At 38.4% G+C, this 26,579-nt stretch overlaps 2 protein-coding genes across 4 annotated transcripts in view; one reads left to right on the top strand and one right to left on the bottom strand.

Moving 5' to 3' along the window:
- The window catches only part of UBAC2 (UBA domain containing 2), a 190,170-nt gene that overhangs the window by 128,765 nt on the left and 34,826 nt on the right, over positions 1-26,579 (bottom strand). For both annotated transcript variants that reach the window (XR_009213314.1, XM_032151181.3), the window contains exons 2-4: positions 26,322-26,449; positions 21,943-22,062; positions 21,268-21,377 (exon numbers count right to left, since the gene is read on the bottom strand). Coding sequence is in view for 1 of the 2 variants with exons in the window: in XM_032151181.3 (XP_032007072.1) it covers positions 21,268-21,377; positions 21,943-22,062; positions 26,322-26,449 (358 nt within the window). In the remaining variant the exon portion in view is untranslated. The remainder of the gene's footprint in view (positions 1-21,267; positions 21,378-21,942; positions 22,063-26,321; positions 26,450-26,579) is intronic.
- On the top strand, positions 6,846-11,211 carry GPR18 (G protein-coupled receptor 18). 2 transcript variants are annotated; one of them, XM_032151186.2, is made up of 2 exons: positions 6,846-7,274; positions 10,028-11,211. In XM_032151186.2, the coding sequence occupies exon 2, from the start codon at positions 10,062-10,064 to the stop codon at positions 11,055-11,057; it is 996 nt and encodes a 331-aa protein (XP_032007077.1). In that variant the 5' UTR covers positions 6,846-7,274; positions 10,028-10,061; the 3' UTR covers positions 11,058-11,211. The 2 variants fall into 2 exon arrangements, with proteins under 2 accessions (XP_032007077.1, XP_058294017.1); XM_058438034.1 differs by lacking the exon at positions 6,846-7,274 and adding an exon at positions 8,470-9,229.

The following is a 26,579-nucleotide window of genomic DNA, read 5'->3' as shown; positions in this document are numbered from 1 at the left end:
ACCAGAGGCAGAAAGATGTAAGTCAAGGGTCTGAGACCCTTCATTCCAAAGAAGCACAGCGGCAGCTGGCCTGTGGGTCTCAGGGTGGTCCTGCCTGCCTCCTTCCTTCCCTTCTCGGTTAAGACTCTCTTTAGACTGTGTGGCTTGCTGAGCGCAAGAGGCTGTATGAGCTGAAAGTCATAAACTTCTCATAAAGTCTACCCATACAAATGGTATTAGCAATAAGGAGATAACATTACTGCAAATATTCAACTGAATGGAGCACTAGTTTTATTTTACACGCATACAAGGGAGAGTTCTGGTACATACCTTGTCTCAGTAACCAAAATCAATGCAGTTTTATTACCAAGAAAAAAATAACATGTCTTCCTCTGAAGGTTGATTATAATGTCTCCAAGAGGTCAACTTAAGAATAAATTTAAAATATGGTAAAAAACATACACACTGAAGAACAATTAAAAACAAAACAAAACACAACGATGGCAAAGATCAGGAACTAATGTGACCACATTAGGGGACTGACTGCTTTGCATTTAGAGTAGGCCCAAACTTCAGCAGACACATTCTTGGTTTTCCTCCCTGGGATGACGACTTAGGAAATGAATGCTGGACGCATTCAGGCTTCCATGCAGACTCCAAGCTCCTATCCTGCCGGCTCCTATCCACAGTCCTACAGAAATTCAGAGGAAGACCAAAGGTAAAATACTCTGCAATGGAAAGAGTTGGGGAGAGGAATGCCTTCAAATTAAACAAGGCTGGAAGTGGATGACCCCTCACAGAAGGCCTCACCCAACTTCCCCTGGGGAGAGTGACGATCAGAGAAATGAGCTAACATGGTTAAGACAACCTGGTCAGTTAGTGGCACAGGCTGGGCTCCTGCACAGCTATCCAGTCCCAGTCTAAAGACAGGAAAAATTTAAATATGCTACAAAGAAAAAAAGGGGACAAACGAGGCCAAGAGAACTAGTATTTAGTGTCTACAGCATGCACTTTACACAAGCTATAAGGCAGTTTTTAAATAGGAAAGGTAATACATATACAGAAAAGTATAGGGTGCCAGAAAATCCATTTGCTTCTTTTCCCTTCCCTAGCCTGTTCTCTGTCCCAGAGGCTGGTGGGTCCAAACTCCACGCAAAGGCTCACGGGCCCCTGGCTTCCTGCTAACAGGAGCCTCAGGGGAGATTTAGGCCAAGAGGAACCTGAGGTCAGAGTGTGTATTTCCCTGGTTCCCTCCTGTAAGGGAACCTCAGGCTTACCGTCTCTCAAATGAAAAGCATTGCTCCAAGGCAGCTGACTTGACTGGGGTCTCTCCTTCCAAGTTCTAGTAACCTCTCCCTCCCTTGATCTCTTTGGGCCTAAGCGTGGTGAGGGTAAGAAAAGCAACAGCTCCAGGATCCTGCCGTACAGATGATGGGGGCCCCTTATTATTACACATGCCCACACCACACCCAAAAGGTTTACCACCTAAGCATGAAATCCTAAGCACTGTATTTTCATTTCATCTGCTTTTTGAAATTTATACAAATGGAATTACAGGATATGAATTCCTTCATGTCTGGCTTTTTCAACTTAACACGAGATTCATGAGATTCATACATGTTGTTCTATCTCCCCTGTGGATCATCAATTGTGATTGTGACTGACACTCCACTCTATGCCTACACCACAAGTGACTTAATCATGCTATAGTTGAACATTCAGGTTGTTCCTAATTTGGAGTTGTTGTAAATAACGTTACCGCGAACATTCTTATCCATATCTCCTGGTACGCAGCATGTGTTTTTACTGGTTATAGACCTAGGAGTGGACCCTGAGTCATGGAGTGTTGGTATCTTCATTTTAATACTTAATATTAAACTGTTTTCCATGTTTAAACGTCCACCAGCAACGTTCCTTGTTACTCAATATCCTCATCACTCAACATCTTTGCCAGCACTTCGCACTGTCCGTCTTTTTCATCGTAGGCATTCTGGTGAATGGATAATACCCTGCTGTCGTTTTAATTTTCATTTTCCCAATTACTAATAAAAAGTTGAGCAGATTTACATGTTGCTGACGATTTGGATCTACTCATTCTTGAGTGCTTGTTCAAGTCTTTTGGCCACGGAATGACAGAGATCCCAGAAACCACAATTACATGTACAAGCTACCAGAATCCAGCTATAAAACCTTTCCTTGAGAATATCAACTCATTAGCAAGAAACAGGGAGATAAAAAGATGGTCTATTCCCTCAGGAGATTGTTTGCTATAAGTCAAATTACCATTTATGATGATTCTCTATTAAGCAGGGCCAACTTCAGCAAAAATTACTAAAACAAAGTATAATATTATAATGCAAAATACAGAAAGAACATACAATCTGAGAGTCATGAGTAAATATTTCTAGGTCACACCATGTAAACTACATACTTTGCAGTCGGCATTAAGGTTAAGTTAGCTCAAGCATGTGAGGCTCTCAGAATCATGCCTGACAGTCACCTCTGATTACCTTTCATAATTTAGTTAAGAATAATGGCAGATATAATAAAAAATCCTAAGTAACTTGTCTTAAACCAACAACCCTCAACCTTATAGATACATGGTTACTTTTACTATACAGATGGCTGTGTACTAAAATCCTCAACCACACACACTATTATATAGGTTTATGTTTAAATAACCTGATAACACATCTCTTGTTCGTTTACCAATTCTGGCCTTCCACAAGTCCTTTTTTTTTTTGAGAGGGAGTCCTGCTCTGTTGCCTAGGCTGGAGTTCAGTCTCAGCTCACTGTGATCTTGGCTCACTGCAACCTCCATCTCCCAGGTTCAAGCGATTCTCCTGCCTCAGCCTCCTGAGTAGCTGGGATTATAGGCATGCACCACCATGCCCAGCTAATTTTTGTATTTTTAGTAGAGACAGGGTTTTGCCATGTTGGCCAGGCTGGTCTCGAACTCCTGACCTCAGGTGATCCACCCGCCTTGGCCTCCCAAAGTGCTGGGATTACAGGCATGAGCCACTGTGCCCGGCCCTCCTCCTTCTTCTGAAATGCACTTCCTCATATTACTAGGTGTTAACTATACAGTGGTTCCCTCTTATTCTCAGGGGATACATTCCAAGACCCCCAGTGGATGCCTGAAACTGCAGATAGTACCAAACCCTATACTTACTTTTTTTTTTCCTGTACATACATACCTATGATAAAGTTTAACTTATACATTAGGCTCAGTACCCTTGTGTTTTGCGACCATTATTAATTAAATAAGGGTTACTGGAACACAAGCACTGTGATACTGTGATAGTAAACCTGATCACCAAGGTGGCTATGAAAGTGACTAATGGGTGGGAATGTCTACAGTGTGGAGACACTGGACAAAGGGAGGACTCATGTCCTGGGGAGGAAGGAGCGGGACAGTGAGAGATTTCATCATGCTGCTCAGAATGGTACGCAATAGAAAACTTATGAATTGTTTATTTCTAGAATTTTTCCATTTAATATTTTCAGACCACATTTGACTGAAGGTAACTGAAGCCTCAGACAGCAAAATTGCGGATGAGGGGACTACTGTATACCCATCTCCATTTGCACCTCTGGTAACTGTGAGATCAGAATGTGAAGTGGAAGGTTGTGTGCATCACAATATCCACGGAGTTCTACTCAATCTGCTGCCTTGGCGACTCTGGATCTCTGTTCCGAGAGTAAAATGTCACACTGCAAACTCTGGGCCTGGCGTCCCATGGGACTTCAGTGGTTCCAGGACTGATTTCATTGCCATCACTTATATATGGTTAGATATGGGTTCAACTTGTTTGCTGTGAGGTTAAGTGTCTGAATGTCTACATGTCTATAAATCTTTAAAACTACACACAAAAATTGCTAAAGACAAGACATTTGGGAATATTAAATTTACAATACAATTTAGGAAACCAAACAGAAAGGAGGTATACTAACTGGGTTAGAAGATTATAGCTGTAAATTGTTGGGACTTAAGAAAAACCACACATTTAGACAAATAGTTTCTCAATCTTCTTTATCCAGAAACTCTTACTATTCAACATATCTCCCCTACACCCACACCCAAAGAGCAGTCAGTTTAGATACAAGTTTGAGAAACACAAAGGAGGGGACAAAGGTTGGAGGATGTCAAGGCCAAAGGATAGGCCTCTCCTCTAGTTCAGAGCACTCTTTGTCTGCCTCACACCCTCTTCTCCCTGGGGACTGGCTGTGTGCTGACTGTCCCCATGCTGGGATACATGAACAGTAACAACAGTGGACCCCTGGTCCCCGCACTGATGGGAGGCAACAAGGATAAGCTGCCCTCACACTTGCTATGCTAACAGAACAGGAAATATTATTTTACCTGTGGCATAGACAAATGTCTAGTATAGAAGCATGTTTTATAGTGGGAATTTGCTATACAGATCTATTAACTACATTCTTTCTCATTAAAAACTGGCTTAACTGAATTATATTCACTCAAAAACTGGCTTCTAGTGCTAAAATCAAAATTCACTTATGGCTTTTAATATCAAAACCAAAATCCAACACTGCAGCTAAAACACATTATTTGATAAAGCAAAGGGAATCTTGCAGTCTCTGGGAATAAGTAAAATCCCTCTTTTGCAAGTGAAAAATTTCTCTTTCACTCATATTCCAAAGTAAGTGAAGAAATTAAAGCTGCATGAATGGTCCCTGAATAAGTTCCTCTGGGGAAAAAAAAAATTTATTAGGTTCAAGTATTAAAGAAACTTGTGTCTACACTATACAAGTTGAATCCTCGACCCATTGTTTACTTGCTGTCAAATGATTGGGCAGTTTCTTTTCACTATAATTCCCTGCCAACACAAAACCATCGCGGAGATCCAGGAGCACAGAGAATGGGGTCAATGCTACAGGGCTCACGGGTTGCAGGGAAGGACTACAGACCTCAGGCCCTTGCCTAAGTCTCCCCATCTCATAAGCTGGTCAAAGTGTCCCTGCCTGCTGACTCAAAGCCCAGACATTTATCCATTCCTCCCCCAACCTCTCCATTTCTTCACCTACTTGTTCAGTCAGAAATTCAACCAATATGAAATGCCTCTTCTCTACACACATATGCAACACATGCCAACTCTCAAGGAATGCAATTTAGTGGAGGAGAAAAAGCAAGTAAATATGCAGTAACAATGCAAACATGTGCCACTACAGGGATAGGTACCAAGTGCTAAGGAAACCTGCAGGGATGAACAACCAGCCCAGCTTCGGGGGGCAGACAAACCAGCCCAGCTTCGGATGGCAGAGAAAGCTTCCCGAAGAAGGTAGCTACAAGAATAAAGAGCAGCAGGCCACGCCATCAGGCGGGAGACAGTGGTGAGGAATGCCACAGTGGGTGGAACAGCATGTGAGAGGCAGGAAGAGCAAATGTAGCCAGTCCAAAGGGCTGGAATGGAGAGCAAGATGAGGAAAAAGTGAGAGCTCACTCCAACCTGAAGCCAGGCGTATGGAGAGCCCTCAGGTACTCCTGGATGCCTCCTCTAAGAGTCTGGCAATTCAGAAACAAGAATGCCCCTGTGTACCGTGAAGAACTCAAGTCTTGATGAGAGGACTCTTCTAGACACATGCCATCAATGTATCTGTTGATTTTAGCAGCAATGGGGAAGCTAATCAATACTTAATTTTAGAAAAGTCCTAAGCTATGTGATTGAGGCAAAGGACAGATTAGGTCTGCATGCAGGCAGATTTCTGTCCAGCTGAAACATCAAACTACTGTGTGATGTATGAAATATAACATCACATATAAAAAATTGATGAATGTAATTCAGCCATAAGAAGTCCTATCTAGTGGACAGATCAATATAATCACCTCGTAAGAAGTTATTACAGTGGGAGAAACTGGGCCTGGCTTTGCCTTGAGTTCTTAAGCAAGTAACTGGCCTTCAATTTCTTCATCCACAAAAGAAATAGTTGCTATGGTTATCTCCAACACTTCTAAAACCCATTATTCTGGCAGGTTGTAACAATCAAAAGTATTTTATCACCAAAGGCAAGGATTTAAGTAACTTTTCTAAGCCACAGACTTACTATGGTTTTGTCTGGAAAAAAAAAAAAAAAAAAAGGATGGACCCCAAACTGTCTAAAATTTAAAAAAACAAATACATTTAAGTTCATGAACCTTTTAAAAGTTGACAAACCATGCATAACCAAATATAAAGATAATTAAAATTTTAAGATAAGCAAACGAGAGATAATTTTTTTTAAGAAATGAGAAAGTAAAAAAAAAAATTAACCTAACAAGGCAGGCAGTGATTCGTTGCTCACTTCCCTTTCTGCTGGTTTCATTTCCCTTCTTAGGTGAAAACACTCTTAATATGTAAATCAGTCCACTAAACACTTCAGAGTCCTTTCTGCTAAGATTTGCAGAAATTTTTATGCAAAAGAAATTATTTCTAGACTTCCATGCACTAGAAAAGCAGACTTAGAAAATACAGCAAACTAAAGTTGATAAATGTATGTGGCAAAGCAGAAGCAAATAATCAAGGATCCTACTTTTAAGCATTTAGAAATGTTTAAATAGTAAAAAGTGGAAATGTGGATATTCTATGATTTTTAATAACTTGGTAGTAAAAAGTGACACTCTATTTAGGAGTACCTACTAAGTGCCAGGTACTATGTTAAGCACTTGGGATCTTTCTGGTTTAGGGCCCTCACAATCCTACTGGATATAGTATTATCTCTATTTCAACTGTACAGAAACGAAGTAGGAACAAAGGGTTAGTCAGAATGGGTAGGTAACTAGACAAAGTCACAGAGCTTAGAAAGCAAAGAAGCTAGACTTTCAACCCCCTTTTACTCAATATCAAATCTCCTTCTCTTTCCATAGATGATGCAGACTTTAAGCATCAAAGTATACAAACTGAAGAAACTTTATCCTTTGTATATAATTATCTTAAATATATGCCATCATTTCAAGGGGAGCTTATGCTAAGTGTGACTTCATAAACAAATCATTTGTGAAAGAGAAAAACCACATCCAGGGTAAAGTCATAAGGTGAAAAAGCCTATTTCAGAGAGCACTTCCTGAAAGAGACAAAGCAGCAATTACAGTCAGCCCAGCACCAACTCCCATGCCACGCGTTACACTGGAAACTACTTTTTAAAGCAACAAAAGAGTCTAAAACAAAATACAACATTTCTTAAATACACTGTTTCCAGAAAGAGCTATTTTAACAGAAGCAACTCAAAGATATCCCTTCGACAGAAGTGGAAGTGCTGAAAAATGTTCATCTCTCACACAGACTTTTGATGGACAGGAGGTAAGCAGCATTTAATTAACTTCATGATTATTGTCAAAAGTAATGCTTTATGTACTACATTTCAAAAATCATTTCATTTTAATAATACAGGCTAGGCGCAATGGCCCATGCCTGTAACTCCAGCACTTTGGGAGGCCAAGGCAGGAGGATCAGTTGTGCCCAGGAGCAACATAGTGAGACCCTGTCTCTATAAAAAAAAAAAAAAAAAATTAAAAAAAAAACATAAACTATATTGGTGAAAGACCTTGAAATAGGCTATATAATCATCTTTCCACATTAATATGATTTTACATTTATTTTCAATATTGGTTTACATTAACAGTAAATGTAATTTTTTTCAACTTAAGGAAATAAAATGTTTATGGTAAATCATGTATATTTAGGAATGTTCATCACATGTTTTCAATTATATTGTTTCATGAAATAACTTAATGGTTTTTAACAAAAGAAAAGCTACAGATAATCATGGTATCTATAGCTTTTAAAAAGCTGACTTTAAAGTCAATCACTTTTCAATATTTATCCAAAAATTTCTGTGTTTGCAGAGCACAATCAATACTATAATGCCTTTAAAACAAATGCATCACTCATTTTTTTTCAAACATGAGCAAATGAATACAAGTATTGGTGACAAGCTACATAAAAACAGCTTGAGCATAACGTGGGAAAAAAGACTCAAGATGGTTTGTAAGTACAGGACTTATGTCACAAAATTAAAGGATGAGGATAGGTGAAGGGAGTCCTGATGCAATACTAAAAAAGAAAAACAAATATAAAATTTCATTTATATTATAATTGCTACTATTTAACAATGCATTCCAGTTAAAAATAAGATTTAAGCCTCCAAGATTACTCTCCTTTGAATGACACTAGAGATATAATTTTTCTCTGTAGCACTTTCCTCATTTGACAGAAATTGATATTCTAGTCACACCAATATTTGGAAATTTTAATATGTTTTTAAATATATAGAATTACACTCCTAAATCATATTTAACCTTAATATTTGAGAAGGAAAGAAGGAGAAGGGAAGGGAAGGAGAAGGGAAGGGGAAGGAGAAGGGGAGGGGAGGGGAGGGAAGAGAGGGAGGGGAGGGGAGAGGAGGAGGAGGGGGGGAGGAGGGAGGGGAGGGGAGGAGGGGGGGGGGGGGGAGGGAGAGGAGGGGGGAGGAGGAGGGGAGGAGGGAGGAGGGGAGGGGAGGGGAGGGAAGGGAAGGCAGGCACGTTTCTTGTGCTTATCCACAGCAATTGCTCAAGTTAATTCTTAATTATCAATAGCCCGTGATGCCACTGACCACAGACAGCAAATCTCCCCCACAGTTTTTCTTAAAGAGAAATTTTGGGCTGATTTCAAGACAGCCCACTCTGCAAAGTGACATTTCTGAAGGAAACTTTTCATCCACCTCCATATTTCAAGGGGATGCCACAGGTTCCATCTCATTGCAGCAAAGTCTATTTTTAAAGTCTGTTGTTGGTGTTGCATCATGGGTGAGTGAAGTTTCACACTGAGGAATCAATGATATTTGCAACCCCAAATAACCTCCTTTCCATTTAAAATGGACTTTTTTTTTTTGGTGATGGAAATTTATTAGTTTCTACATACACATCAAGTTGCTGAATGACTTCTTATTAATATCTACTTGTCTTAGATACTCCTCTTTTGGACTTCCTTTGAAAATTTTTAAAATTTAAATAATATTGAAGCTTCTGAATCTAGATGGAATGAGGATATGAAAGTTACTAATGGCACTAGCTTTTTTCAAGGTGCTGCTTTCTGTGAACCACTGAAGTAGAGCAGCTGAAATCACAAAACCTGGAAGACTTGGCATTATGTACTCCCAATTGTGCATTAGAAAATAGCTCATCTATTGCTCTAACAGTCTAGTTCTTGATCTGCTGACCATGGCCCAAAACATTGCTGTTTCTAGACTTATGATAATTTAAGGAGAACATAAGGTAATAAATATTATGAAGTGTTTCCACTTTAAAAAAAAACAAAAAGTTTAATAGCCAGCTACACAAGTCTTCATTTTCAAACCAGAGAATTACAAACTAGAGTTTTTTAGCAGAGTGCTGTGAGTCATCTCATCAAAAGTTCCTTCCTTTATTTATTCATCAATTCAGTAAATATTTATTTATTGAGTATCTATTGCATGCTCAATAGACAGTGGGGCTACAGCTGTAACAAAGGGAAAGTTCCCATTCTCTCTCAAATGAGAATTACTGTGAATGTTCAGTAGTTAACCAGTTGAATGGTTCCTTAATTTTCCACGTTTCTATTTACATATTTTGTATATTAAAATTGTATTTAATGAACAAAAATACATTATTTGGACATTACTCATCTGGTTGCAAAATATTTTAACAGAATGAAGATGATAAAAAGTGGCAAACAATTGTATAAGAGTCAAAATTCAGAATGGCCTTTTCCCAATTAGTCCAAATCAAAGGACAGTTATTATAGGAACAATTGCTATCTAATTTCACACTATAGGAAAAAATTGTAAAGAAATGGTTATTCTTGTAGGAAGAAGGGAAGAAGCAGGGAGAGAGAGAGGAATGAATTTGCCCAGTGAATTATGACACCAGGACCATTTTAATAGATTAATACAAATTAGTAATAATCTCTAGGGAATGGATTCCTTAATAAATACTAAGACGCACAGAGTGAGTCTGTAACATAAAATGCTCTCAAACTTAAAATTCACTGGCAGTAAAGGATTTTATTCTTATTTTTCTTAACTATTTTTACAGTTTCTAAGTATCATGCCTACCAACAAGCTGTAAAATGATCACCCTGAACAATCAAGATCAACCTGTCCCTTTTAACAGCTCACATCCAGATGAATACAAAATTGCAGCCCTTGTCTTCTATAGCTGTATCTTCATAATTGGATTATTTGTTAATGTCACTGCATTATGGGTTTTCAGTTGTACCACCAAGAAGAGAACCACGGTAACCATCTATATGATGAATGTGGCATTAGTGGACTTGATATTTATAATGACTTTACCCTTTCGAATGTTTTATTATGCAAAAGATGAATGGCCATTTGGAGAGTACTTCTGCCAGATTCTTGGAGCTCTCACAGTGTTTTACCCAAGCATTGCTTTATGGCTTCTTGCCTTTATTAGTGCCGACAGATACATGGCCATAGTACAGCCGAAGTATGCCAAAGAACTTAAAAACACGTGCAAAGCCGTGCTGGCATGTGTGGGCGTCTGGATAATGACCCTAACCACGACCATCCCTCTGCTACTGCTCTATAAAGACCCAGATAAAGACTCCACCCCCGCCACCTGCCTCAAGATTTCTGACATCATCTATTTAAAAGCTGTGAATGTGCTGAACCTCGCTCGACTGACATTTTTTTTCTTGATTCCTTTGTTCATCATGATTGGGTGCTACTTGGTCATTATTCATAATCTCCTTCATGGCAGGACATCTAAGCTGAAACCCAAAGTCAAGGAGAAGTCCATAAGGATCATCATCACGCTGCTGGTGCAGGTGCTCGTCTGCTTTATGCCCTTCCACATCTGTTTCGCTTTCCTGATGCTGGGAACGGGGGAGAACAGTTATAATCCCTGGGGAGCCTTTACCACCTTCCTCATGAACCTCAGCACGTGTCTGGATGTGATTCTCTACTACATCGTTTCAAAACAATTTCAGGCTCGAGTAATTAGTGTCATGCTATACCGTAATTACCTTCGAAGCATGCGCAGAAAAAGTTTCCGATCTGGTAGTTTACGGTCACTAAGCAATATAAACAGTGAAATGTTATGAATAATAGGAAAGTTCTTTCATTTCAATCCCATCAAAATTCACTTCACTAATTACTCTGGCATCAATGGATATTCTGTATAATACTATCAAGTCCCTTTTCTCTTGAAAAAATAAATTCATTATCTTCATTTTAAAAACTTATATAAAACATTTTTGTGAATTATTCGGAGAAAAGCATCTGATTTTTCTTTCATAGTCAAGCCTTATTTACACAGATAATTAACTTTTTGCATTTCTATGTGCAAGTGACACATGTATGTTAATCAAGTCAGTGGGGAGAAAAAGAGCTACAATACAAAATAATTTGATTAAATTATTTTCTATCTAGATGCAGATCCCTTAGGTGTAATTTGCACTAGGAATGGAATTATAAATCCAATACTTTATGTCCCAAACACTGACTTCCAGAAATCCTATATAAGAAATTATGTTGAACTCATTACTGTTACTTACTACAAGGCAAAATTAATAGGAACAAGAACCCAAGGGGCCTGTAAAAGCCATCCCCATCAGCCCTCCCCTACTCTGAATTCATTCTTTTGAAAACAGAGGATAGTCATTCAACAAACACTGAGAGCCTACTATGCACCAAACCCTATTTAGGACTAATGATGAAAATCTAACCTGAGATGCTATTTCTATCCAATAATCCAAGTTCATTTCTATCATGTGAGGTTTCTACTATATGGCGAAATGCCATTCTCCAATACAAACAGTTTGCTCTTCTTATTTGGTTAAAGATACCATTTTTACAAAAGAAGTTAATTGATTTTTTTTCCCAGGCCATATGTCACAGTATAAATAGTACTAGTAGGAACCTTGGATTATTAGCCTTGCCATTTAATTTCTCCTAATAAAGTAACAAACCAAGTAACTTATCCATCTAAAAGAAAAAAACTGAACTATAATCTGTAAAGCCCCTATTATCCTTAATACTTATGGAAGTAAAATAAATGATTCAACTATAACTTCCTCTCTGCTAAATTACCTTTATCACTCTTAACATGATCATATCCTGCTGGGGCTTAGAACCAAATACATGCATTGGTTAGAAATTTATTTCTGGGGGGCAGGGGGGAGGGACAGCATTAGGAGATATATCTAATGCTAAATGATGAGTTAATAGGTGCAGCACACCAACATGGCACATGGATACATATGTAACAAACCTGCACATTGTGCACATGTACCCTAAAACTTAAAGTATAATAATAATAATAATAATAAAAAGAAATTTATTTCTGGCTGGGCGTGGTGGCTCACGCCTGTAATTCCAGCACTTTGGGAGGCTGAGGTGGATGGATCACTTGAGGTCAGGAGTTCGAGACCAGCCTGGCCAACATGGTGAAACCCCATCTTTACTAAAAATACAAAAATTAGCCAGGCATGATGGCAGGTTCCTCTAATCCCAGCTACTCGGGAAGCTGGGGCTGGAGAATAGCTTGAACCCAGGAGGCGGAGGCTGCAGTGAGCCGAGATTGCGCCGTTGCACTCCAGCCTGGGTGACAGTGCAAGACTCCGTCTCAAAAAAAAAAAAAAAAAAAAAAGAAATTGATTTCTGGAAATAACATAGGTAAATTCATATTCCTTAAAAAAAAAAAGATAAACACAAAAAGTCTAATAATAAAATGGCATTTTTGCACTAGAAGGTCCCTTAGACAATCTTCTTAGCACAATTCTTCTGTTCGAAATATAAAAAACTGAGGTCTGAAGAGGTTATGTGACTTGCTCAGCTAAAGAACCACATCTAGAAACCAAGGTCAGTTCTTTCATGTCAAACACCAATTTTTCAATAATAAAAAGCAAACATACTTAAAGAATGTAAACATTCTCAGAGCTACATAAGGTGGTATTGAGATGCAGTTTCTCAATAAAGAGAAAAACACAGTTTTTAGTTTCAATAGTCAAATGAGTAAAATATATATCTTTATATATTTTATATACATAAAGTATCTTTATAGATATTATATCTTTACATATTATGTATAGATCTTACATATATTTAACATATAATTATTTCTAAAACAAGAAAAACAACTCTTGTATTTGATATGTAGGTTTATTGTACACATATACATAGTCAGACCCTACTCTCAACCATACAGATGAATCTACTCTTAAATTTATTAGATGGAAAAGTTCTCTGCCATAGCTTGTCTTGATAAGAAGAGTTTAGTCTCAGAGCAAAAAGCACAACAGAAGATTCTATTGATACAAAATCAACAAAGTGAAAATGTATGCTGTGATTCTCACAGTTAAATTGTAAATAATCTAAATTATAATTTAATTTTAGATCACTTAAGTTATTTTTAAAATAATTTACTTAGCATTATAACCAAATACATTTTAACATAATATGTAAAAATTCAAAATTTCACTGTATTCTGGAAAACAATGTAACATCCACATATAAATACTAACAAAAAATAATAGGTATATAAGGCCAGATGTGTGGCAGGAATGAATTACTAGAAATGCCTAATACATATGGCTTTTAATAATGGAGTTATCTCTACTTTCAAAACCTAATGGTTACATTTTCTGAGTTTAAATCATAGTCATGAGCATCTAGCATATGTCAGCTACAATTTCTATGCAAAGCACTAGAAAAAGAAATGAACAGGTCTGTGGTTCAAAGGCCTTCCCTTACAGTCTTACTGGGGCTACACTGTAATCAAGGCTTGCTTGTCCTTCAACATTACCGAATGTAGGGCAATGAGTACACAAAGTGAAACTTGGTTCTCCCTCAAAGAGCCAGTGGGTAGCCTAGGAGGCACAGACAATGACAATGTAATATAATAAATACTAACAGAGATAATTAATACATGTGTTGTAATACACACATAAGGGCAATTAATCCTGCCAAAGGGCAAGAGGAAGCAGAAAGCAAGCCAAGTAGGCATGAGAATGCAAATGGGTAGCAAGCGAAGAAAGCTGGATGACCAGTTGGGAAACAGTTTGAGAGACTAGCTGGTGGTCAGATGAGGAGGGCTCTGAAAGGAAAGAAGAGCTGGGCATGGTAGCACGTGCCTATAATCCCGGCTACTCAGGAGGCTGAGGTGGGAGGACTGGGCTTCAGCCTAGGAGTTCAAGGCCAGCCTGGATAACATGGCAAGACCTTGTCTCTTAAGAAAAGCAATACATGGAAGGGGTATACACTTGCTCCTAGAAGCTTGGCTCAATAGAGCTTCTTTAATTCTTGCTGCTACCCTTTGAAGCACAGAATACCCACAGTTGACATGTGAGGGTCATCTATAAACTGAGCTCAGGAAATGGAGCTTGAGAGAAGTAACTTGCTCAAGATTTCACATAACTAGTAAGTGGCAGAGCTGGAATCTCAAATCTGGTCTGTCTGATGGCAAAGATCATGCTATTTCCACTATTCCGGACTGCCTGGATAGCATCTTGGAAGAATCTGACTTTTATTCTGATGGAAATGAGAATTTGAGGGTTTTTAAAAGAACTAGTGTGGTTAAGCCTGCATTTTAGAAAGATAACTTCTGACAGCATTGTATGGAATGCTTTGAAATTCACAGGGAAACTAGTTAGAGAATTACTGTAAAAAAGTAGACAAGAAAAGATTTAAGAGTCTAAACTGGGATAATAATGACAGTGGAAGTAGAGAAGAAGGGATGAATGAATGAGTTATTCAGAACTTTGAATTACTAAGACTCAGTGCCAGAAGTCCTAGCCAGAGCAACTAGGCAAGAGAAAGAAAGAAAAGGCATCCAAACAAGAAAGCTCAAACTATTTCTCTTTACTGACAATACGATTCTATATCTAGAAAACCCTAAAGACTCTGCCAAAAGGCTCCAGGAATCGAGAAACAACTTCACTGGAGTTTCAGGATGCCAAATCAATGTGGAAAGATCAGTAGTAGCATTTCTATACATCAATAACTTAGTTCAAGCCGAGAGTCAAACCAAGAACACAACCCCATTTACAATAGCCACACACACACACAAAAAGATACCTAGGAATACATCTAACCATGAAGGTAAAAGATCTCTACAAGAACTACAAAACACTGCTGAAAAAATTCAAAGATGGCCAGGCTCAGTGGCTCATGCCTATAATCCCAGCACTTTGGGAGGCCGAGGCAGGCTGATCACGAGGTCAGGAGATCGAGACTATCCTGGCTAACACAGTGAAACCCCATCTCTACTAAAAAATACAAAAAAAAAAGTAGCCGGGCATGGTGGCACGCGCCTGTAATCCCAGGTACTCGGGAGGCTGAGGCAGGAGAATCGCTTGAACCTGGGAGGCGGAGGTTGCAGTGAGCCAAGATCGCACCACTGCACTCCAGCCTGGGTGATAGAGTGAGACTCAGTCTCAAAAAAAAAAAAAAAAAAAAAAAAAAAAAAAAAACAGAAAAAAGAAAAAAATCAAAGATGACACAAACAAATGGAAAAAGCATTCCATTCTCATGGACTGAAACAATCAATATCATCAAAATGGCCATACTGACCATAGCAATCTACAGATTCAAGGCTATTCCTAGCAAACTACAATGTCATTTTTCACAGAATTAGAAAAAATTATTCTAAAATTCATATAGAACCAAAAAAAGAGCCCCAAATAGCCAAGGCAATCCTGAGGAAAAAAAAAAAAGAAAAGAAAAAAACAAAGCCAGAGGCATCACATTACCTGACTTCAGACTGTAAGGCTACACTAAGCAAAACAGCATGGTACTGGTACAAAAACAGACATACAGACCAGTGGAACAGAATAGAGAACCCAGAAATAAAGCCTCACACCTACAGCCATCTGATCTTCAACAAAGTTCACAAAAATAAACAGTGGTGAAAGGATTCCCTATTCAATAAATGGTGCTAGGATAGCTGGCTAGTCATACGCAGAAAATGAAACTGTACCCCTACTTGCACCACATACAAAAATTAATTCAAGATGGATTAAAGATATAAATGTAAGACCTCAAACTATAAGCATCCTAGAAGAAAACCTAGGAAACACCATTCTGGACATCAGCCTTAGGGAAGAATTTGTGACTAAGTCCTCAAAAGCAATTGTAATGAAAACAAAAATTGACAAATGGGACCCATTTAAACTAAAGAGCTTCTGCACAGCAAAATAAACTATCAACGGAGTAAACAAACAATCTATAAAATGGGAGAAAATATTCACAAACTGCATCTGACAAAGGTCTAATATCCAGAATCTATAAGGAACTTGATTCAACAAGCACAAAACAACCCCATTAAAAAGTGGGCAAAAGACACGAACAGATACTTTTCAAAAGAAGACACACAAGCGGCCAACACACAAGAAAAAATGCTCAACGGTAATCATCAGAGAAATGCAAATCAAAACCACAATAAGATACCATCTCACACCAGTCAGAATGGCTACTAAAAAGCCAAAAAACAACAGATGCTGGTGAGATCTGGGAAGAAAAGGGAAACTTATACACTGTTGTATGTAAGTGAGAAAAGGGAACACTTATACACTGTTGTATGTAAGTGAGAAAAGGGAACACTTATATACTGTTGGTGGGAATGTAAATTAGTTCAGCCACTATAGAAAGCAGTTTGGAGATTTCTCAAAGAACTTAAAATAGGACTACCATTCAACCCAGCAATCCCACTACTGAGGACGTAGCCAAAAGAAAATAAATCATTCTACCAAAAAGACACATGCACTCACATGTTCATCGCAGAACTATTCACAATAGCAAAGACATGGAATCAACCTAAGTGCCCATCAGCAATGGACTGGATAAAGAAAATATGGTACATACACACAATGGAATATTATGCAGCCATAAAAAAGAATGAAATCATGTCCTTTGCAGCAACATGGATGCAGCTGGAGGCCATTATCCTAAATAAACTAATGCAGGAACAGAAAATCAAATACCACATGAACTCACTTAAAAGTGGGAGCTAAACACTGAGTACACACGGACATAAAGATGGCAGCAATAGACATGGAGGACTATTAGAGGGGGAAGGAGGGAGGGGAGCAAGGGTTGAAAAACTAACTACTGGATACCACGCTCACTACCTGGGTGAAGGGATCATCTGTACCCGAAACCTCAGTATCATGCAATATACTCATATAACAAACCTTCACATGTACCCCCTGAATCTGAAAGTTGAAATTTCAAAAAATAAAAACGAAGACTCAATCACCTACCCCACTGACAAGAAAAACGAAAGATTTCCAGCTTGCATGACTCCGAGTAGATGTTACTAACTAAAATAAGAAGAAAGAGGGGAAGAGGATAGAGAGGAGGCCAGAAGAGAAGAGAGCTTCTGAACATGAGTTTTCTTTGAGTCTATAAATCATTAGGAAATAAGACTCTAGACCAGACATGGTGGTCACGCCTATAATTCCAGCGCTTCGGGAGGCCAAGGCAGGAGGATCGCTGGAGGCCAGGAGTTTGAGACCAGCCTGGGCAAAATAACAAGACCCAATCTCTACAAAAACAAACAAACAAACAAACAAAAAATGGCCGGGTGCAGTGGCTCACACCTGTAATCCCAGCACTTTGGGAGGCCAAGGGAGGTGGATCATCTGAGGTCAGGAGTTTGTGACCAGCCTGACCAATACGGTGAAACCCTGTCCTATTAAAAATACAAAAAAATTAGCCAGGCATGGTGGCAAACCCAGCCACTCAGGAGGCTGAGGCAGAAGAATCGCTTGAACCAGGGAGGTGGAGGTCGCAATGAGCAGAAATCGCACCATTGCACTGCAGCCAGGGCAGCAAGAGCGAAACTCCATCTCCAAAAAAAAAAAAAAAAATTAGCTGGGCATGGTGGCACACCTACAGTCACAGCTACTCAGAGGGCTGAGCTGGGAGGACTGCTTGAACCCAGGAGTTTGAGGTTACAGTGAGCTATGATCTCACCACTGTACTCCAGGCCTGGGCAACTGAATAAGACCTCATTTCTAAAAATAAAATAAAAGAAAGGAAATAAGACTCAAGAAATATCAGGAGAGTAGGGTGGGTTGGAAATAGAGAGCTGGGAAGCAAATGATACATGTTCACTGTAGTTGAAATCAAGAAAGTGGGCAAGATAGCCCAAAAAGCTTGAGAAAAGAGCTGCACGCAGTAACTAAGTCAGAAAGAACTAGGAGGGAGTAGTGTGTGGAACTCAAGAGAGCAGGTGGTTTCATGAAATAACAAGAGGTTAAAAGCATTTAATGTGCTACTGAAAGGTTAAAGAGGATGACCAGTGGCTTTAGAAATTAGGTGGCCACTGGTGACCTTTATAAGAGAAGTTCCTATAGTGGTGAGGTAAAAAAAAAAAAAAGAGAGAGAGAGAATTAAATAGGGAGTAAAGAACTATAGAGAGTGCAGATAAATTTGGTACTGAAGGGAAAGAAAAATATTAGATGTTAGGTGAAAAACACTGAAAGCTGTAAAACACACATTTCTATTTTAAGTTCCAGGGATACATGTGCAGAACGTGCAGGTTTGTTACAGAGGTATACATGTGCCATGGTGGTTTGCTGCACATATCGACCCGTCATCTAGGTTTTAAGCCTCGCATGCATTAGGTATTTGTCCTAATGCTCTCCCTCCCCTTGCCCCCCACCCACAGACAGCCCCAGTGTGTGATTTCCCCTCCCTGTGTCCATGAAGTACATTGACTTAAAAAAAAAACACAGTAGTTTCCTCTCTTTAGTTTTTGAAGCTTTGCTACCATCAATAAAAGATATATTTGTGGCTGGGTACAGTGGCTCACACCTGCAATCCCAGCACTTTGGGAGGCCAAGAAAGGAGGATCACTTGAGCCCAGGAATTCAAGACCAGCCTAGACAACATAGCAAAACCTTTCCTCTACCAAAAAATAATAATAATAAAAATGTTTTTAAGAAATATATTTACATTATACAAAGTTTACTTGTTGAACTAATTGTGTTCCAAAAAGTCTATGTTTGAGAAAGCCTCAAGATTTAAAAAAGTTATACTACATACTATAATGTTTTGTGACTTGAAAAGGAAGAGAAATATATTCTCATTCAGGTGATGGCTGAATTAACATTTATAGTGTCTTTCAAAGGGGATGCTATAACTTTTCAATTTATTCAAGTTTGTAACTCTTGCTACAAACTGAGATTTAAATAGATAAATCCCTTCCCTCTTCTGAGAGTAAGCAAAAATATTCCCACCAACTTCAAAATTGAATCAATCTTTTTATGCACTAGTTAATAGGATTCCATAATTAAATAAATGAATACGAAAGTTCTACTGTCATTCGACTCTATGTGCAGCAGGAAAAAGAAGACAAGGAGACAGTGTAAATAAGAATAACGCTAAGTTACTATCCATCTCCAAAGTTCATTCTAACAGACACACATACCTCCCATCACTCAGTAGGCTATAGAGGGAACCAAAAGGAACTGGCCTGATAGGAGATGTTTTGGGGAAAACTGATGATTTAGCAATGCTGCTGCTTTCCTGAGTCAATGTGGAATCATTCCTGATGACCACACTATTTTCACCAATAACAGAATATTCAACTTTAACTTCTCAGTCTAATTACAATGACCACCTGTGGAATTCAAACTGCATGCAAATTATGACACAGAACTTTATGCCTCCATTCAAACATTATTCAGAATCATACATTATTAAAACAGCTCAAGGTCAACATTCATGGATATTCACACCAACTATAATTCACAAAAGGCAGCTACACTGTAAACATTAACAATGCAGGTACGAAAGGTATTAGAACACTAATTATAATTTTAAAATAGGGATCCAAAGTGAATTTGAATCAAGATACATACAGTAGCTTAATAGTTCTCAAAACACATATTTAAAATTAAAAGAAGACTGAAGATAGTACACACAGAATTTTAAATATCTGGTATCTATATTTCATACTATCTCATTTCCCAAATAGTGTCTCAGATACTTCATTCAGATGCTTGGAGGTCATTTACATATGCTAACAACTCTGCCCCTAGATTCTAATTATTTCACACACGAATACATGGTTTTTTGGGGGTTTTTTGTTTGTTTCTTGAGACGGAGTCTCACTCTGTCACCCAGGCTGAAGTGCAGTGGCGCGATCTCGGCTCACTGCAACCTCTGCCTCCCGGGTTCAAGCGATTCTTCTGCCTCAGCCTCCTGAGCAGCTGGGACTACATGCCACCACACCCGACTAATTTTTGTATTTCTAGAAGAGATAGGGTTTCACCACATTGACCAGGCTGGTCTCAAACTCCTGACCTCGTGATGCCCCCACCTCGGCCTCCCAAAGGTGGCATGAGAAACTGCAGCCGGCCTGTTTGTTTGTTTGTTTGAGATGGAGTCTCGCTCTGTCAACTCTACTCCTAGATTCTAGTTATTTCACACACTAATACATGGTTTTTGTTTTTTTAAAGAAGATCAATGCAATATGAAAGCATACAAATTCTGAGTGGGGTTGGCCACGGCAGGTTGTCTACAAAGTTATAACCTATACACTGGCTTTGTTTTATGTTTGATGGAAGTGTATAAAACATTATCAGCTTTTAAAAAATTATTCTTCAGAAACTTAACTTCATACAAATTAATTTTGTTTCCTAATCTAATTAAACTATATTTTTGTGTTTAGTTCATAAAATTACAAAGACAAATTTCACTATAAAAACACACAAAACTAATTCTATCAGGATCAGAATAGGAAATTCATTTAAAATTCTCTAAAACACAAAATTTCAAAGCCAAAAAAAGAATGTGGCTGGGCGCGGTGGCTCACACAGTGGCTCAAGCATTTTGGGAGGCTGAGGCAGGTGGATCACCTGAGGTCAGGAGCTCAAGACCAGCCTGGCCAACGTGGCAAAACCCTGTCTCTACTAAAAAATACAAAAATTAGGTGGGCGTGGTGGCACGTGCCTGTAGTCCCAGCTACTAGGGAGGCTGAGGCAGGAGAATCGCTTGAACCCGGGAGGCAGAGGGTGTAGTGAGTCGAGATCGTGCCAATGCACTCCAGCCTGGGTGACAGAGCAAGACTCCATCTCAAAAAAAAAAAAAAAAAAGTAAAATAAATTTTAAAGAATTAACATAAAATTGATTCTATTTCAAGAACATAATAAAAATGTAGGCACAGATTAGACTTTTTTTTACATATAGAATCAATTTATATCTAGAAGTTTAAAATATTCTTTTACTGACTTTCACATATAATAACAACACTTTAAATCAGATTCAAGTAGTTCTAAATTAAGTCAATCTTTAAGTGCTACTTACAATCCAGAAGGCAAATTACTAGCTGCAGTGATGCCAAAGAAATACCGCATAGCTTCGACGAGGAGAAAGTCAAATAAGGCTGACAAAACCCAGGAACCCAGCAAAAAGGACTGCAAAATAAAACAGCAGAAAAATTATAGAGATAAGTCTCCTAAAAATAAACTAACATTTATTCAGCTAGAATCAGCTCAAAGGTGTGTATTCATATGTATGTGTGTGTGTGTGTGTGTGTGTGTGTGTGTGTGTGTGTATATATATTCGAAATTATTTGTTTTTATTAAAATAGACTTTAGAAAATGGGCGGGGTAAACCCATATTGCTCAAATGTATTAACCTCCATAATTTTTAAGTATGTTGAAGATATATTTTTAACATGTAAAACACAAACCACTAAGCAAAATAAATTATAATTTTATTAAAGTCAAAGTATTAAAATTTGTATTAGTGTTCACAACTAATACTACATATTATCATTATCACTATTATTATTATGCTAGTGTCTTACATTTTAAAATTTTCTTTGGCTAATGTTCATGTGCCTCAAATCAGATAGAGAATAGTGTAATTAAAAAGATAACTGTAAATAACAACACCAAGTTTAACAAAATAAAATCCATTTAAACAAAATTATTTTCTACAGCCTAAGTAGCAAAGACAAAATACATAAAAACTTACTGCAAATTTTCTGCTTCCATATCTTCTTTCAAATATCCTAAAATTATAAATAAGCAGACTACTGCAGAAAGTATCTTTCAAATCAAGGCAAATTATTCTTCCACATATCAACCTCCAAATCTAGATGGGGATTTAAAAAAGAACAATAAACAAGAGTAAAATTTGTTCGGGTCTCTTCCTCAGCAAATTTGTTATGTTTACACTGCCTATTTTTAATATCCCAAACAAAATCATAACGCACACACCAAAGGAAAACTATATATGTATGTTCTCTGAGCTCAAGTTTCTCATAGTAAAAATTCCTTCCAACAGTGGCACGAAAGGTACTTGAAATTTTTTTGTGCTTATAAGAAAACACATTCTCATTAAGATAACAGAAAACTCCCTATAAGAAATTTTAGGATCACGTTTAGTAAGATTTTTAAAAATTATATACGTAAGCTAGAATGAAAGACTAACAAATGTTCATTTTTATGTTACTGAATAAGACAAAGTTGTAACTGAAAAACAACTTAGGTATAAACTCAAAAATATACATTTCTGAGCTTAATTTTAATCATCAACCTACTTCATAGCAACTATGCAAAGTAATTTATGGCAACTGCTGCTAAATATGACAAGGTTTGAAATATTGGTTTATTTAAGTCATTGTTTCACCCAACTTCTGGTTGCATAAAAAACACACAAGGGGACATACAAAAAAAAAAAAAAAAAAAGAGCTACTCGAAGGCCTATTTTTGAGTCTGCTTAAACATTTTTCAGATTTTTAAAGATAATCCCAATGACATTTGACAAACATCCTAATCTTATTTCCCCTTCACAATGACCTTATGAGATAGGTAAAACAAATATTAATTCCAACTTTTCTTTGTATTTTTATTGTGGTAAAACAGATATAAAAGTTACAGTTTTAACTATTGAGTATACAATTCAGTGGTATTAAGCAAATTCACAATATTGTACAACCATCACCACTATCTATTTCCAGAACTCTTCATCATCCTAGACAGAAATGCCATGCTAACTTCCTGTTCCCTCTCCCCTTAGCCCTAGGAAACATTATTCTACTTAATGTCTCTATGAATTTGCTTATACTAGATACCTCATGTAAATAAGATCATTTATTTGTCCTTTTGCATTTGCTCATTTCACTTTGCATAATATTTTCAAGGTTCATGGTAAAGCATGTATCAATCTCATTCTCATTTATAATTGAATAATATTCTATGGTATGTATACACCACATTTTGTTTATCCATGTATCTGTTAATAGACATTTGGGTTTCTACCTTTTTGCTATTGTGAATAATGCTGCTGCGAACATTGGTAATAGTAACTCTTTTTTTTTTTTTTGAGCGTCTCACTCTGTTGCCCAGGCTGTAATGCAGTGATGTGATCACATCTCACTGCAGGCTCAACCCTCTGGACTGAATCAATACTCGTACCTCAGCCTCCTGAGTAGCTGGGTGTGCACCACCACACCCGTCTAATTTTTGTATTTTTTGTAGAGATGGTGTTTTGCCATGTTGCCCAGGCTGGTCTTGAACTCCTGGGCTCAAGCAATCCATCCGCAAGCGTTGGCCTCCCAAGGTGCTGAGATTACATACGTGAGCCACCACACCCAGCCAACTGTCTTAAGGAAAAAGAGGCACAGAGAAACTATTTGTCTAAAGTCATACAACCTGTGCTCTTGCCAACAGAAATAAGAATACAAATGAGAAGTCTGAGCATATCAACTGCCAAAACATGTCACATAAGTCTCTACTCCAAGCAAGACACCAGGCAGAGTCTTTGTCATGACTGTACTGGCCACCAGAGTTCATCTCACCTGCCAGCCCAGCTGAACTGGGGATGGCTGCCTCTAAGGCTGTGTTGAGGCCATGGCTGGGCTCAAGGAGAAACAGTACCAGAGTCACACTGAAACTTTAGGCAGCATATACCTCCATCAGTATGATCAATGAGGCAGTACACATGAGAGCACATAGGAAACTGTCAAGTACTTTACCAATGTCAGATGACGATAACTGTCATCTCCTCAGAACACCAGATTCAAAAATCATAAGAGCCGGGCGCAGTGGCTTACGCCTGTAATCCCAGCACTTTGGGAGGCCCAGGCGGGTGGATCATGAGGTCAGGAGATCGAGACCGTCCTGGCTAACACAGTGAAACCCCGTCTCTACTAAAAAAATACAAAAAATTAGCTGGGCACGGTGGCGGGCGCCTGTAGTGCCAGCTACTCGGGAGGCTGAGGCAGGAGAATGGCGTGAACCCAGGAGGCGGAGCTTGTAGTGAGCCGAGATAGCGCCACTGCACTCCGGCCTGGGCGAAAGAGCGAGACTCCCTCTCAAAAAAAAAAAACAAAAAAAAAACAAAAAAAACCGTTAAGAGGCAGCTCCAAGTCCTCTATCCCCACATTTAATATTACAATGAAAATACTCTACTCAGAGATAAGCTCTGAGAGCCACTAAGAAAATCTGGGGATTAAGGAAATGGACGGTTTGTAATTACTAAGATACAATAAACTGCATTTCTAGAACCCTATTTTTTCAGTTAATGAAAATAAAGCTGCTAGCTACAGTTTTAAATAATTTATGTGTTGCAATCATACTCAAGGACACAAAACTATGAGAGCTGGTATGAGAATAAACCACTGCATATTATTATACAGGTGAATGTCCCCTAAAGATTGATAACTGGCTACCGGCTTACACTCAGCAAAGCACTGCTTCTGCAACTCGACCTAAAGAAAACTGACTGTACCTCTGCATTAACTGCCAAAATCTGGAGGTTTAGAACTTAAAAAATAAAGCCCTTCATCAACTGAGCCCTCCTGGACTTTTCCAATCTAAGCCTGGGTTTGTCTCAAAGCATGCTTCCTGTATCACACGCCTAAGGGTCTGAAATTCATGTTACTTCCTGCAGTAAAACGCCCTTCCCTCTCTTCATTGCTAATTAACAGTCATCCCTTCTTTCGGACCAAACTGAAAGCTCATACCCCTAAGACTCTCCAGAGGTATGCCCCCAATACTGGTCCCTATTTCCTGTATCACCCCCCAAGGATATCATGTACACCTGTGACCTATAGAATCACGTTCTTATGTGTATGTGTGTGTTTAGATTTCCCAAGGCGGAACTGAAACTCCCATATCTCTCATGAATACACACTGAGAGCCTTTTAGGTGTTTTAAGTGTTAATGTGGATGTGGCTATTCCCATTCCTGGACAGAAGAGTGGTCCTCTTCCATCCAAGCAGGTCACCACCTTTAAAGCACAGATGCCCACAGAGTGGGCTTAGCCAAATGAACCAAATTAACTCCAGAAATTAGGAAGGTATCAACTAAAGGCCCGGGGGGCCCTTACATTAGTGGTCCTCAAAGCCAGCCATACACTAGAATCCCCTAGGGGTTGTTTTTAAATGTAGAGCAATGCCCAGTCGCCACCACCAGACTCTGTGACTCAGTTGTTCTGGGCTGAGATACTGGGTTTATATAAATCTAGGTATAAATTATACCTTCACATAAGTATAGATATGGAGACAGAGCTTTGAAGTTTTTCCAGGTGATTCTAATGTGTCCAGGGTTGAGAATGACTGCATTATAGCAACTGAAATAATACAGAAGCTATACTATCTTCTGACAAATCAGTAATATGGATAAATAATACGGATAAATAACTGAAAGACCTGCACAGGAAGGTGGTGAAGCCAATCTGAGCAATGGTATTAATTATATCACTATGAAGAAAAGGTGTCAGAAATGGATTATTGTGCTTAAAATGGGCTAACCAAGTGTTCAGCAAAGAAAGGGTGGCAGTCGTATACCAGAACTTGCACTAACACTCCAATTCATAGACAAGAACCCAGCACCAGCATTTTCAACAAGATCAGTCCAGAAACCTTGAAAAGCGCTTCTGCTCTTTCCCACAGCAGAAATTCAAGAGAAATGTCTTACTTCGTTTAATCACCACTGTAAAAGTTATCATAAATTCATAACCTGATACAACTGACAGAGCCTAGCTCCTCTAATCAAATATTCAAATTGAGAAAAGGTTTTGGCAAAGCTAAGTATGCATATTGGGCATTAAAAAAAAGATTTAACATTGTTTTTAATTTCCTTGAAGTTATAAATTGCACTTCTCTGAGTAAAAAGTGAAACTGAAAACAAATGTGCCTAATAAAAGGAAATATTGCCATTGCTTCATTATTATCCGTTTTGCTGAAAAATCAATAAATACAACTAGAAAAGTTACTTAATGAAATATTAATAATAAATATTTCTTACAAATTGGGGGCTTTGCAGGACTAAAAGCAGGAAGAAAAAGCAAATCTAGAAAAAAAAACTGTCCTCTCTCCTCCTAGGGGCCAATGAGGCAGAGCTCACCTGGAAGTCGTTCTTGACTGCGTGGAGGTCATACACAAAGAGCTTCTGGCAGTGAGGCAGGAGGAGGGCTAGCAGGAGGGAGAGGGCACTGGGGACCAGCAGAAGGCTCTTCGACAGAGGCGCCTTGTCTGGAGGGAAAAAGGAAACCACTTTCAGAATGATTGTTCATAAGATTTAAAAAATCACATGGGTGAAAAGCAAGATAATTCATTTCTTTTAAATCAGAATGAAGACAAAGTCCAGAAACTCTGAAATTTG

Source organism: Hylobates moloch, unplaced genomic scaffold (assembly GCF_009828535.3).
Source record: "Hylobates moloch isolate HMO894 unplaced genomic scaffold, HMol_V3 SCAFFOLD_4, whole genome shotgun sequence".
Lineage (NCBI taxonomy): Eukaryota > Metazoa > Chordata > Mammalia > Primates > Hylobatidae > Hylobates > Hylobates moloch.
The sequence above is the reverse complement of the archived record's forward strand: the minus strand, read 5'-3'. Positions and strand labels throughout refer to the sequence as shown.